The sequence below is a fragment of the Tachysurus fulvidraco genome, chromosome 12 (assembly GCF_022655615.1).
Source record: "Tachysurus fulvidraco isolate hzauxx_2018 chromosome 12, HZAU_PFXX_2.0, whole genome shotgun sequence".
NCBI classification, from domain to species: Eukaryota; Metazoa; Chordata; class Actinopteri; order Siluriformes; family Bagridae; genus Tachysurus; species Tachysurus fulvidraco.
This window is the reverse complement of record NC_062529.1, coordinates 8,390,077-8,404,679: the sequence shown is the minus strand read 5'-3', so window position 1 is coordinate 8,404,679 and position 14,603 is coordinate 8,390,077. Positions and strand designations below refer to the sequence as shown.

The following is a 14,603-nucleotide window of genomic DNA, read 5'->3' as shown; positions in this document are numbered from 1 at the left end:
GATGGAAAATATGTTTTGGTTTTCAGAGATAAACGACAGAGATAAAATGGCTCGCATGGATTCATCGGAACATTATGCTTCATTATTTTACCATGTATAATTTATCGTATACATGGATATGCTCCACTTCCTTCTGGCGCAATATTCTGTACTTTATCATTTTCGCACCCAGCTCATGACAAGCCTATCAATATGATATTTCTATAGCTTATAACAAACAGTAAGCTTTCATCATGAGGAAGGGGAAATTGATTAGATTAATGCTTTATCTATCTACATGTCTCTCAGCCCAATTTCCAGCCAATTATTGAAGTTAATGTGTTCATCATGGGCAGACACGTGCATATCTAGTTCTGATGTAAACACCCACTCTTAACAGGTAACGTATTTGAGAGGTTAGATGCAGCAGAGCGCAGGCTGATATTGTGTTATTGTGTTTGACTTGGTGGATAGGTCACGTGCATACATAAATACATACATACATACATACTGTACATACATACATACATACATACATACATACATACATACTCTACATACATACATACATACATACAGTATAGTAAATACATACGTATGCTTACATACATACATACGTACATACATACATACATCCATGCTTACATACATACAAACATGTTTTAGTACGTAAGAGGGATAAAAGGTCCATACTGTACATGACATTATGATTTAAAAGAAAAGGAGATACAGAAATGTACATTCAAAGAAATATAGAAGGTAATTGTTCACATCGTTGTCAAGGGCATGTCTTACTAACAGAAACATGCTATTACTTTCTCCTATTTCTTTGTCCTATTCAAGTTTTGAACTCTGTCAAACTCCTGATTACATGTTAATGTGGGAATCTTTTATTAATTTCTGTTCCAAGAAGAACAAATTACCTGGCACCCCTTTGCAGGAGTAATTTTCAAAAGAGGAAAAGTTCATGCATGCTTGGAACCATTCACTGTGAAACTACAGACTTTATCATTAACCCATAATAACCCTTTCTCTCAAGTTTCCCTTTTTCTTTGTCATCCTTTTATGTATACTTGATACATACTGACATGGCTATAATTAAAACCTTGGTGTTTGTAAAGCTGATTTCCCCTGAATTTCATCGAATAATACAATAATAAAAAAAACAGAAAAAATAACAATTCGAGATAAAGCACAATGTAATTTGTCAGCATGTATACAATCTAAATACAAGGAATTTGTCTAAGTTTTATGACAAGTAAATAAAATGATACCAGTGTAATGAAAACTGAATTCACACCTTCAGGGTTGGAGTTTGCATGTTCTCCCCGTGCCTCGGGGGTTTCCTCTAGGTACTCTGGTTTCCTCCCCCGGTCCAAAGACATGCATGGTAGGTTGATTGGCATCTCTGGAAAATTTCCGGAGTGTGTGAGTGTATGAGTGAATGAGAGTGTGTGTGTGCCCTGCGATGGGTTGGCACTCCGTTCAGGGTGTATCCTGCCTTGATGCCCGATGACGCCTGAGATAGACACAGGCTCCCCGTGACCCAAGAAGTTCGGACAAGCGGTAGAAAATGAATGAATAAATGAATGAATGAATGAATGAATGAATGAAGTTTTATTGTAAACTTGAATATTTAGCCTTCCAGAGTCTCTGCTTGCAGTCTAATCATAATGTACACCCTTAAGAGCATAGCTAATAATCTGTTGTCTGTCGAGCTGTGCTGAAAGTGTAGAAGTCCTGCTGACTAATGTGTTGTCAGTACCTGATCCTGAGACACATCCACTGCTGTGACTCGTCTATCTCTGCTCCTTTCAGACGTGCCTGATTCATCCTGATGCACTACTCCTTAATTGCTATTATGGAGGTATCTGCAATTGTGACTTAGCTTCCTCTGTGATAAATGGTCTACAGTGAGTATTCTAAAAAGTTAATACCCAAGTTTCACTCTTGCTTCAACCGCTGTTGTAATCAAAATGAGTGTCCTTTGTTCAAGCAATGACTCTTGTTCATAATATTCGCATTCTGAGCAACTTTTCAATGCACTTAGTACAATAAGACTGGAACTTAGACATGAACACTCAACTTCTGCCTTTAAACATGAGTAAATTTAACCTGAAGAAATCACATATATCACGATCACTTACTGTATGACTGTACTGATATTAGACCCTGTCTCTGGTTATCCTCTTCGTTCATTCATTTTCTACCGCTTATCCGATCTATCTTGGGTCACGAGGAGCCTGTGCCTATCTCAGGCGTCATCGGACATCAAGGCATGATACACCCTGGACGGCGTGCCAACCCATCGCAAGGCACACACACACTCTAATTCACTCACGCAGTCACACACTACGGACAACCTACCATGCATGTCCAGGGGAGGAAACCGGAGTACCCGGAGGAAACCCCCGAAGCACGGGGAGAACATGCAAACTCCACACACACACAAGCTGGAGGCGGGAATCGAACCCCCAACCCTGGAGGTGTGAGGCAAACCTGCTACCCACTAAGCCACCAGTATGCCACTTTATGACTGCACACGGTCTAAATCTTTTTTACCCTATGTCTGGGTAGAAGTGTACAAAAATGTAAAAAAAATAAGTGCACATAACTTTATGGGGCTATCATGTTTTACAGTGTAATACACAGTCGTGAAAAAAAAGCTTCAACAGCACAGCTTGATTTATAATCACACTATCTGGCATCACCCAGAAAAGAATAGGCTTGTTTTTTTTTGTATGGTTCCTCTAAAGGTTTCTTCCTTGCACCATCTCAGGAAGTTTTTCCTTATTGTGAACTATTGTTACTAACAGTCCTTTGCGATTTAAGGAAACAAGCAGATCTAATGATTAGAATGAAGTCATCTCCAACACGGAACTGTTTGTAATGGTTTTGTATTCACTTCAAAATTTGTTTTCATTTATCGAGAGGTTTGCTAATTTGTCAGCACGCATGTCTGCTGAAGCTGCTGCTATCTAAAGATGAGAAGACGACAAAACAATCTTCTTTTCTATCTTTAGCTTTTCTTTTCTTCATCAGCCTTTTAATCTTTACCAAGTCTATTCATTTATTTCATTCATTTCATTCTGTATCTGTGTACTAACTACTACTGTCTAAGTGTGTGTGTGTGTGTGTGTGTGTGTGTGTGTGTGTGTGTGTGTGTGTGTGTGTGTGTGTGTGTGTGTGTGTGTGTCTCTCTCTTAAGGTTAAACCGAGTAGCAGATATAGTACAATTAGCGCTTGAAGACCAGGTGATGTCATTCTGGCAAGAACATACAAGAACACCTTTCCAATCACGAACACAGCCTTGGCTGCTATGGAGATGTTTTGAGTTACTGCAGTACTGACGTTTTTTTCTATCCTTCTGTTGTGTTTCTTCCTGTTTGGTTGAATGAAGGGAAGAATACGTATGGCACAAACTCCGTCTCGTAATAGCAGTGACATCTGTGGTAGTCACAATAACTAACTACATCTTCCTTTATCAGTAGAGGATGCGTGACAGGATGAGTTTGACAGGTAGAATTTATTCATAGAACAGATGCAATTTTTGAGAAAGACCCTAAATGTGTCATTCTAGCAGCAATGATGGGTCCCAGGCACTTTATAAGCATTAAGAAAATGAGTTCAAATATAATCTAGTTAAAATATAATCTATTCATCTCTTATTTCTTTTGCTATTATACGTTATACCATAACAATTACTGTAAGAAATGTAGTCATCGATTCTTATTAATGTGTCAGAGGAGCATAATAGACTGTCGTGAATTCCTAACGTGCAATTTTTAAGTGTAGTCTTCATCTCATTTACGTCAGATACTAATTTAGGGTGTTACAGAATGAAACAGCTGGCAATTGCAAGATCGGGTAGAACATTTTTTCAAAGTATCAGTGACTATACCGAAAACCCTGCCATCTATTTTCTGTACTGCTTATTTTACACAGCGCTTATATTTTTATATTATTTATTATATCTACTTATGGCTTTTCCAGGGGACATTGGGAACCAGTCAGGAACAACCTGGAAGGGGTGATAAACCAGTGCAGGACACAATCACACACACACGCACGCACGCACGAACGCACACACACGCACACACACGCACACACACACACACACACACACACACACACACACACACACACACACACACACACACACACACACACACACACACACACACTACAGACAGTTTAGAGGTGCCAATGAGCCTGGGTGAGGATAATGGATTAACTGGAGAAAACTCAGGAAAGACCAACATTGTCTGAATTCTAGCTTTACCTCTGACTGTTACAAAACACTGACTCCTCTCCCTTCTTCCTCACACAAGCTTTACCATATCAACACATACACACATTTGTAATCCGATTAAGTGGCACCTCCACCATATAAGTCCCTATGTATGTTCTTACTATAAAACCAAGGGCTTATTAGAATGTGCATTTTAATATAATCCTGAGATTTCCATGTAGACATATAGTCAGATAGTTATAGACATATAACTATAGTCAGAGCTGCTGCTGAAAATGAAGCAAATCCTTATAGCTTTGAGAATTTGAGAATTTGTTTAAGAAATTACATTAAGCACAAATAAAAGAACACAATATTCATTCGGGACACATTTGGCTCATGGGAATCAGCCATACTGGTCCTCAGTGTTATTTGGATCTGTGGGTCCAAGTCCAAGAATACAACAACAACACTGTGACAACTATCTTAGACAACCCTGAGTCTTCTGAGTATAATATTTTATCGTAATGAATTGAGCAGAGGATGAAACACACCGGGTATTTAATTTCATATCAATGCTTTTCATTTACTTGCTTTTCATGAATTCAATCATAAAGATAATTAAAATTATGTATCAAGGCAAAATGCACATGATTGTTCATGAATCCTCTGGGTGCAAATTGTATTTCTTGATATAATAATAAGGAGCATTCTGTAAGATTCACATACAGTACATACCCCTTGAGTCACCATCCATTTAATCACTGTAATTACATTATTTAGTAATTAGTGCACAAAATGTCAGTCCATATCCAGTTTAACTAAAGCATCTTAGAGTATGCAAAACTGTGAGTACACACACACAAACACACACACACATATGCACACACACAAACACACAAACACACACACACATATGCACACACACAAACACACACACACACACACACACACACACACTGGAATGCCTGTGCATACATTCTTAACCTTATTTTTTAAAGCCAGCAGTATATAAAAAAATCCAAAAACATTATTATTATAGAACTGTATTCTGAAATCTGTCATTTTAATCTTATAATGAAATTAGATGAAATATATATATATATATATCATCTATATATATCATATATATATATATATATATATATATATATATATATATATCATATATATATACACACACACACACACGTGAAATTTATAAATATTATTATGTATTTATGAAAGTCATATATAATCTATGTTAAACCACTTGTTAACAGCAAATAAAACAATGTGGATGCAAATATTGAGTCTAATTTTATTTTCTTTCAAAGACAGTCAGGCTTAGTCATCCTCATTTATACCAGTAGGTCCTGGATAGAGAGAGCAGAGTTGAACTCCCTGAACTCAAGACATACAAAGAATGGTTTATGAGCAGAAGCAAACATGCATCTCTTGCCAGTTAGTGTCCTTGGATGTTTTGGTTTCTTTTTTAAAAGTAACAAAAGCTATAACTTTTATTGATAATTTTTTTAAGTGTTTCTCTATGTAATGTTTTTATGCTTTTGTGATTGTTTAATTGTGTTGCTGTTTGTAAAATGGGGCACACAATGAAGTTAATTGCTTCTTACGTGTTTACAGACAGACAGACAGACAGACAGACAGACAGACAGACAGACAGACAGACAGACAGACACACACACACACACACACACACACACACACACACACACACACACACACACACAGCCTACTGCTCCACACATCACTCTCCACTCTCATGTCACAAAGGTTTAGTAGTTCAGAACAAATAAAACTTTCAGAAATCTCAGAGATGTAAATGTCTGGCAGGACATCTCAACATACGTGTTATATACAGTATTCTGCTTCTGTATGTAAGCAATCTCTCCTATTTCATACTGTAAGGCTACTTGCTGTTTGGTTGCACTTACTCATTCTTCTTCAACGAGAGGATCAACTGCTGGCCTTCTGCTTCTATCAATATCTGCAGTAGAGCTGGAGGAGCCTGAGAAGAAGAAAACAAAAATACATGACCTCATATTCTTTTCTCTGCAAGTCTTCAAGACATTAAATCTGCCAAATCTGCTTTAAAAGCTCCTGAATGAATATAAATCTGAAGATGACAGATATTAGTGTAATGCCCTATGGAGCTAACAGAAGCGTTTCAACTGACATTTTCCACAAGGGCAAATGGCAGTTCAGGTCAATGCTAAACACTTTAATATTGATGCATTTTAAGATCCCACATTTCACTTTTAGTAGCCTAATATAAGACTGTCAAATACTGCTTCGTAAACTTTTCGCCTTTGTCTATATCAAGTGACCCTCGGATGTATAAAAATGGGTTTTCACATTATTTAAATCTTAGTATGTAATAAAACACAAAGCAGTTCATTTCCAAGACAATATTAGAGTCACTTTTTCATACTGTACAGATGTTAAATTTGGCGAGTAATGTAGTTAAGATCAATACGTCTTCTGTATTGCATATACAGTATATAGTAAAGAGGAAACCATTTTGGGATTCTAGATGGGTGTGGGATGGAGAAAAGTTTATGAAGATTATAGATGGTGAACATTTTGGATAGCCAACCTTTAGAATCCAGCAACAAGGGATTTGTTGTTTTTTGTTTGTTTCTTTTCATTGTAGTTCTTAAGTAAGTAAGTAAGTAAGTAAGTAAGTAAGTAAGTAAGTAAGTAAGTAAGTAAGTAAGTAACAGTGTTGTGCTAGTTACTAAAAAATAGTAACTAGTTACAGTTACTTCATTCAAAAAGTAACTCAATTACGTTATTGATTACTGTACTTACACCGAAAAGTAACGCGTTACTGTTAAAAGTAACTTTTTAGTTACTTTTTTAAAGAATGTTCTTTAATGTTCCCATTAATGCCCTTTTATGCGTTATGGTCTATACAAAGACAAAACCAGACATCCCAAGTATCCGGATGTTCCGGGAGTCTCCCGCATATTGATAGCGGCTCCCCGATGCCCGCAAAGTAGTTATAATCTCCCGGAATCTAGAGCAAGCGAGCAAAAGCGCGCATGTGCGACAGAGACAAGTACAGTATTCAAGTATGTGCTCCAAACCTTGTAGCGCGCACGGTATAGAGGGAGGAGGCCAATCCTAATTGGCCTGTTTCGGTAAGTCAACCAATGAATTGTCAGTGTGGGCGGGCTACAGCCCATGTGTTTCAGAATTACTGAAACTTGAATAAACGGAAACACGCCCACAGCGCGTCTTCTTCGTGTTTACTGTGGTTGGCATCCACCAATCATACAATGTGTTGCTGCTGTAAACAGGTTAGGCTGTAGGCTACACTTCAGCCAAAATTAATTAATTTAAAAAAGTAACGAGTAACGCGCCATATAGTAACGGTAACAGAGTTACTTTATTTAAAAAAGTAACGCGTTACAGTATTAGTTACTGTCAAAAGTAACAGCGTTACAGTAACGCATCTCTAACGCTTTCTCTGGTAAATGCAGCATAGAAATTTGAGCTCATTAATATTTAATTACTAAAATATGTTAAGTACTAAATAAACTGTTTGAAGAGAAAAATAACAAGAGAATTATACTCCGGCTGACTAATATATGAGGATGGGTTCCCCTTTCAGTCTGGATCCTCTCAAGGTTTCTTCCTTACCATCTAGTTTTTCCTTGACACTGCTGCCTGAGTCAACTCAGACTTGCTCATTGGGGATAAATACAAACACATTTAACCCTTGTATGGGGTTCGTTGTTTTGTTACTCAGACAGTGTTCGTGGGTATGGTGGACCCCTGCATTTTTGGAATTTTAATTCAACACAATCAAAAATTTTATGTTAAAATACTCTACAGATGTTTACTTCATCCCAATTACAAGCAATGTAAACAGCATATATAGTTAATATTTGCCCTTTTCCTTTATTCCATCACATTTTTAAGTAAAGTGCTACTCGTTTTTTGTTCTTTTTTAATAAAATGTAATAAAAAAAAGAAAATCAAATATGATCAAGTTAAGTGTGGGGAAAAAAATCAACAAACTTACAAGGAAGCAAATTTTTTCAAAACTACTGATGTTTATGAATATGGCTCCCACAGACCCGAACAACATTCAAGGGTTAAATATATCTAATATTAATCTTGAATTTTCTATTATATTTTCTATTAACCTTTATATTATTCTTTATATTAATATTTTGTTCTATGTTTATGCTCTGTAAAGCTTCTTTGAGACAATGTCAATTGTTAAAAAGTGCTATACAAATAAACTTAAATTGAATTGAATTAATATAAACTTCTGCCATCTTACAATGTGACTAAAAAGGAAGTGTTTACAGCTTTCTCACTGTACTCCACACAATAGAGCTTATCCTACACACAAGGCTAAATGTTAGAACACAAATGGACCCTGTAATAAGGAACAGTTCCAGCAAATTACAGTAATTAATACAGATTAATCCCTTTCCGTTTCATGGCACTCTACTATTTGAGTTGAGAAGCAGATAGAAAATACAGCAGGAGGTTAAACAGTCAAGAACCTGAATAACTGTAAAATTAATTCCATGAATCCCCTCAATACAGGTTTATTTAATGAACATTATTTAAATGCATTTACTTGTACAATGCTGTGTCTATTTATTCACACCACAGAGCTGAACATTCAACTGATAAAACAGATTGGATCCGATGTGATATTATTTATAGACCTGCCCAGTTTCTAGAGTAATACTAAATACATGTGAATAAACTGATCTCCATAATTTCATTCATTCATTTATTCTCTACCGCTTATCCGAACTTCTTGGGTCACGGGGAGCCTGTGCCTATCTCAGGCGTCATCGGGCATCAAGGCAGGATACACCCTGGACGGAGTGCCAACCCATCGCAGGGCACACACACTCTCATTCACTCACACACGCACACACTACGGACAATTTTTCCAGAGATGCCAATCAACCTACCATGCATGTCTTTGGACCGGGGGAGGAAACCGGAGTACCCGGAGGAAACCCCCGAGGCACGGGGAGAACATGCAAACTCTGCACACACAAGGCGGAGCCGGGAATCAAACCCCCAACCCTGGAGGTGTGAGGCGAACATGCTAACCACTAAGCCGCCGTGCCCCCATCTCCATAATTTATAAAGTAATAATAACTTATAAACTGATAAACATGCCCGTAACTTGATTATGGTGTCCATGGTCCCCTTATTATTATTATTCATTATATAATTTCATTAAATATAATCAATAAAATGTATATTTATTTTGATTTATAATTGTTGTACTTTGCATTATCATTTTTAGGATGAAGCAAAGAAAATGCAAAGTACAACAATTATAAATCAATATAAATATACACTGTCCCTATTGCTGCTTTATACAAGTTTACTAGGACATGAATGTAAAACAAGAAATGTGATTTAATTTCACGTCTGAACTGTATTGCATAAGTGACAACTACGATATCTCCACACAGCATGGCAAAATAAATAAGTGCCTCTAACAGTGTCAGTGTAAATAACAGTTACTGTATGTACTGTATTTTAGTTAACATAATATTTAACGATGGTATTCATTCCGTATAAACACTTTGCTGTGCTAATATATGCTGTTGCTCACTCAGTCACTGTTATTGATAAATAATGTTCACAGTGTTAAAGTTGAAATATAGCAAAATGTATGTAGTGTATTCTAAACAGATATGAATACGGACATGAAATGGAGGCACTCTGTTTCGTTTTTTAAAGAAAGTTTCTGTTTGCGATTGAAGAAGCATCAGGAATCGGATCTTGCAGGATGCAAGAAAAAAGTCTTGTCGAGGTTTTGTGTTTTCATGAACGTGTTAGCAGGCATTCGGGTTTAAATTAGACTACTTATTTATTCATCAGGAAATTCAACTAACTAAATTACTGTGCATATAAACAAAAATGAGTTGCAGAAAATTGTCCTTTACATGAGACCAATTATGAAACTGAAGAAACAGAGCCAGAATTCAGAGGCCGTACTACATTTCTTTTTCAGAGGTTTTTTTTTAGTGTTTTCAGGGGCAGGGTGATAAAAACAAACTGTTTTAACTCCAATTACAGATAAATATATGGATATTAAAAGCAGTAACACCGTGCCATTGTGTTAGATCTTAAATGTTACTGTTAATGTGACTGTTTTTCTTTCTGTTTGGATTATTTCTGTATCTATTATTTTCAGGTATATTTATCAAGTATTATATGATTTACTTACAAATGGAAATTAAAAAAAAAAATGTACACAGTGACTGATGGGGTTGTGTTTCTATGTGCAGATGATCTGTCTCTGTTTGTGTGAGTTGGAATTAAAATTAAAGCATACTACTGAATCTGTAGCACGGTACTGCTCATGTAACTAAAAATCACTTCAGAAATATATCTGGGTCGAGACCTTAAAACTAGGAGAGCTGTGCCAAGTGAAGGATGACAACGGTGTTACATCAGATGATCTGTGTCAGTCAGATGGTACCGATGCTTTTATTAATGAAAAACATGTTCTGTATGACAGCTTTTCATTCTTTTCTTTTAAAAACTAAAATCAGTGATGTAAAAACCAATAATCATAGATATACACATATAAAAAAAAGTCACACGATTGTACGGCTTCGAACGGCTTTTAGATTCGCATTATTGATGCCGTGCCGTATAATCTCTAGCATGGGCTGGTCTTATGTTGGTCTCACCCTAGAGCGAAGCCAGCTGACTGAGTGTTGCTTTTTTCCATCCAGCAGACGTGGTACTGTAGTCTCATGCTGTTCCAACTTCATGACGGCAGTTTTCAGAAGCTTCCCTGTGAAAAGTACAGAAGAGTATTTCAGTAAAATAAATTGACATATAAAAGGTTTAAAAAAAAAAAAAACTGACAAGATGCCAGTCAAAACGTCTTCCTAAAATCGTTCACATCGCTGAGGATGAAATTAATTCAGTAAACTGGTACACAGACAGAAGGATCACCCCCTCATTCCCCTCTGAAGAAAATGCAAACGCCCTCAACCTCGAAGCAAAATTGCATTATAAATTGATAAATGTGAAACAAAAAAAAGAAAAGGCTCACATATGCACAGGGATACTTGTTCCACACACGCCTACCTTCCTAGTGTTTGAATCACCGCACCTCTGCTCTGACTAATATCAAGTGATTCATGTAATTGGATTAAGGAAAAAGGTTTTTTTTTTTACTTTTATTTTTATTTATTTAATAAATTGTGAACAGCTTTGCACATAAAATTCACACAATCAGAGGATTATGCAAATTTTCACATGGAAATACTACTGCAAACTGGGGCTGGTTTATTATTTATTTATATATTTATTTTCCCCTACTAGTAGCTTGTTACTTTAGGCTAATCAAAATCTTCCTCTCTTTTCTTTTGGGTAGTGCATTAAATCCCAATAGGCTTCTACAAACACCAAAACCATCCATTACAACATCCATAATAAATGAAAGCAGCACATGCTACAGAATTATAGTGCAACAGCTCTGAGACCTAGAAAGCAAGCAAGGCAACAAAGTGTATTATTTTCTGCTCCATACAACACAAAAACATGTGTGCACAATTAATTTCTACACTTTTATAGATTTTTTCCATGATACTTTCTTCAAAAAAAAGACAAAGAAAGAAAGAAAGAAAGAAAGAAAGAAAGAAAGAAAGAAAGAAAATAACAATAATAATAATAATAATAATAATAATAATAATAATAATAATAATAATTATTATTATTATTATTATTATTATTATTATCATCATCATCATCATCATCATCATCAATATTATTATTATTATTATTATTATTATTATTATTATTATTATTATTATTATTATTATTATTTTACACCAAGATCTGGTTGCTGTTGACTACAATACGCAGAGGGTATGTTATCCTATCAGCTACATAAAAAGAGACTAAACAAGGAGAACATGACAGAGATATATAACTGGAAAGTGGATTTTGATTGGCCTTACTATTCATGATCTAGTTATCTATTCCTGACAATAAACTAATAAAGGCATCTAGGCCACTGTCACTGCCTAGAACTAAAACTAAATATCAATTATCAAAGTTTATCAAAGTAGCCTTTAAAAAAAACTACTGTTTTCTGTAAAAGATGAGCAAAAATTATATTCCAGGATTCACTTCCAAATGTCACTTTATTCAAATGATCAATATAGATGTTAACAAAGTAGTGGGGATGTAGGGAAGGAATAGACGTAGTAAGGGTGATCCTTCTGCCTAATTTTAGCTTGTAAGAGCTAATTAACTACTAAAAGAGGGATAGCAAAAACTATGCAGTAAAAAAAATGCAATGTGCTTAATGTTTATTCATTTATATTCAAATGTACAATAATTAAAATCTATAAGTTCTCTTTTTTTATTCCTCAAGCTTTAAATCTGTTGCTCAATTTTGCTCATTTATCTGATGCTTTTATTCCGAAGAAACATACAATTAAGGACCCAAACTTAATAGCCAAAAGCCCCACTTCCAAGAAGAAATCTGCCAACTGCCAAGAGCTTTTTGTTCCAAAATGCACATCTCTAGCTTCTTTTTTCACATTTTCTTAGTGAATTTATGTGACTTCATCTCGGACATAAATATCTGTCCACATCCCTATTAAGCAGTAAGACATGGAGGGCTGAAGTACTACAACGCTGCATAATACTTGGCCAGCATTACATGTTTTAACCTTGTTTTCTAAAACTTTTAGCTTTTGAAGCTACATTCATTGGAGTTTTTTTTTATCAAGTAAGCCTACTAAATCTGTACAATGACAAAATGTAGCCCACCATGCATCGGTCCGAATCTACTCCATTTATTAATAGAACGATAGCTGATGATGACATGGTAGAGTTTGGCATCCTGGCATGAGTACAGTATATCAGACACAGCAATATTGCTGGTGTTGACTTATCTAGAGGGCTCACATTTTTCAAGCTAATTTTACCGAGCTTTATTTCCAGCCCAGTGGTTTTAGTACGGGTGTTGGTGGAGATCTGTGGTTTGGTTAACTTTAATCTCAGCAGTGTTTCTATGACTGATTCACTTATCCCAGTGCCCTTTCTCTACTAAGGGTGTTCCATTACCCAATAAACCGTGGTCAGTGGTGTGCATGGAAACAGAGCGGCTGTAGTCTATATTGTCGGTATACCTGAGAATATATACACTATATGGCTACAAATTGAAAGCACAAAATGGTAAAGAATGTCTTTGTATGCTGTGGTATAGTTACATGAAGACAAGTTACATGAAGACATGCTTTGACATGATTTCTGTGAAGATCTCGTGTGCACAAAGCCCTGCCTGACCTCAACCCCACTGATGACCCTTTGGGATGAACTGGAATATTGGCTACATGCCAGGTGTTCTTGCCCAACAACATTGACTGACCTCACTAAGGCCATGTCCACACTAATACGTTTTTGTTTGAAAACGTATATTTTTCTCTCCGATTTGGCCTTTCATCCACACTGAGACAGCGTTTTAAGTCAACGAAAACGCAGCTGTTGGAAGACGCTCTCCAAAGCGAATAAATTTGAAAACGCTTCGTGTCTTAGTGTGGACTGTGATAGACGGACATGTGGTCATGTGATGCAGTCGAAAACGAATAAACGCCTAGCGGAAATGACGCAGGTCGAAGCTTTATTCATGCGCAGTAGGGAGATGTAAGCATTTTCATACATTTCAGTGTGGATGAGCAGTTATTTTGGAAAACTTTTGAAAACAATAATGTGGACGCGCAGCGTTTTTAGACATAAACTCCGTATTCAAATATATCCGGATCAGTGTGAACATGGCCTAACACTCTTGTGGCTGAACAGGAAAATCTCAAGAGCCAGGCTCCAAACTCTAGTGGAAAGCCTGCATAGAAGGATGTATGTTAAACATAAAAAATGGGGAACAAATTCTGCAACGAGATCTTCAAAAACGTCAAAACGCTCAGGCCTCCTCCGAAACTATTGGAACGAAAAAGGTCAACTAACTTGCTTTTGCTGTAGAATAATCTATAGCTCAAAAGATGAATATGTGAAGAGTGTTAAGAATTTCATCTTTTATTTCCTGGTTTTTAAATAAAGATGTGTTAAACGACATAGGAAATAGCACATTTTATATCCGACCACTATATCAGACCACCCAACAAAAACACTGGGCCATGTGACTGATGGGTGTTTCTTCTTCCCCAGGTATTATTGTTTAAACATTATATAACTCTGAACACCTACTTCTGATTTTTGACTTCTGATTCATTATCCTTCATATTCGAACCCAAATATCTTACCACAAACAAATGAATTTGCCTTAAGTGTAAGCCAGTGTAATATATAATGTCGAAGAAGAAAAGCAATGTCTGGCAATATTTGGCTGCAGAGAGTGTAGAATCAGCAGTAT

At 36.2% G+C, this 14,603-nt stretch overlaps 1 protein-coding gene across 2 annotated transcripts in view; it reads right to left on the bottom strand.

The window, feature by feature from the left end:
* Window positions 1-14,603, bottom strand: part of adam12b (ADAM metallopeptidase domain 12b) — a 114,307-nt gene that overhangs the window by 86,313 nt on the left and 13,391 nt on the right. For both annotated transcript variants that reach the window (XM_027172714.2, XM_047821818.1), the window contains exons 2-3: window positions 10,903-11,009; window positions 6,145-6,218 (exon numbers count right to left, since the gene is read on the bottom strand). In XM_027172714.2, coding sequence (XP_027028515.1) covers window positions 6,145-6,218; window positions 10,903-11,009 — 181 coding nt within the window. The remainder of the gene's footprint in view (window positions 1-6,144; window positions 6,219-10,902; window positions 11,010-14,603) is intronic.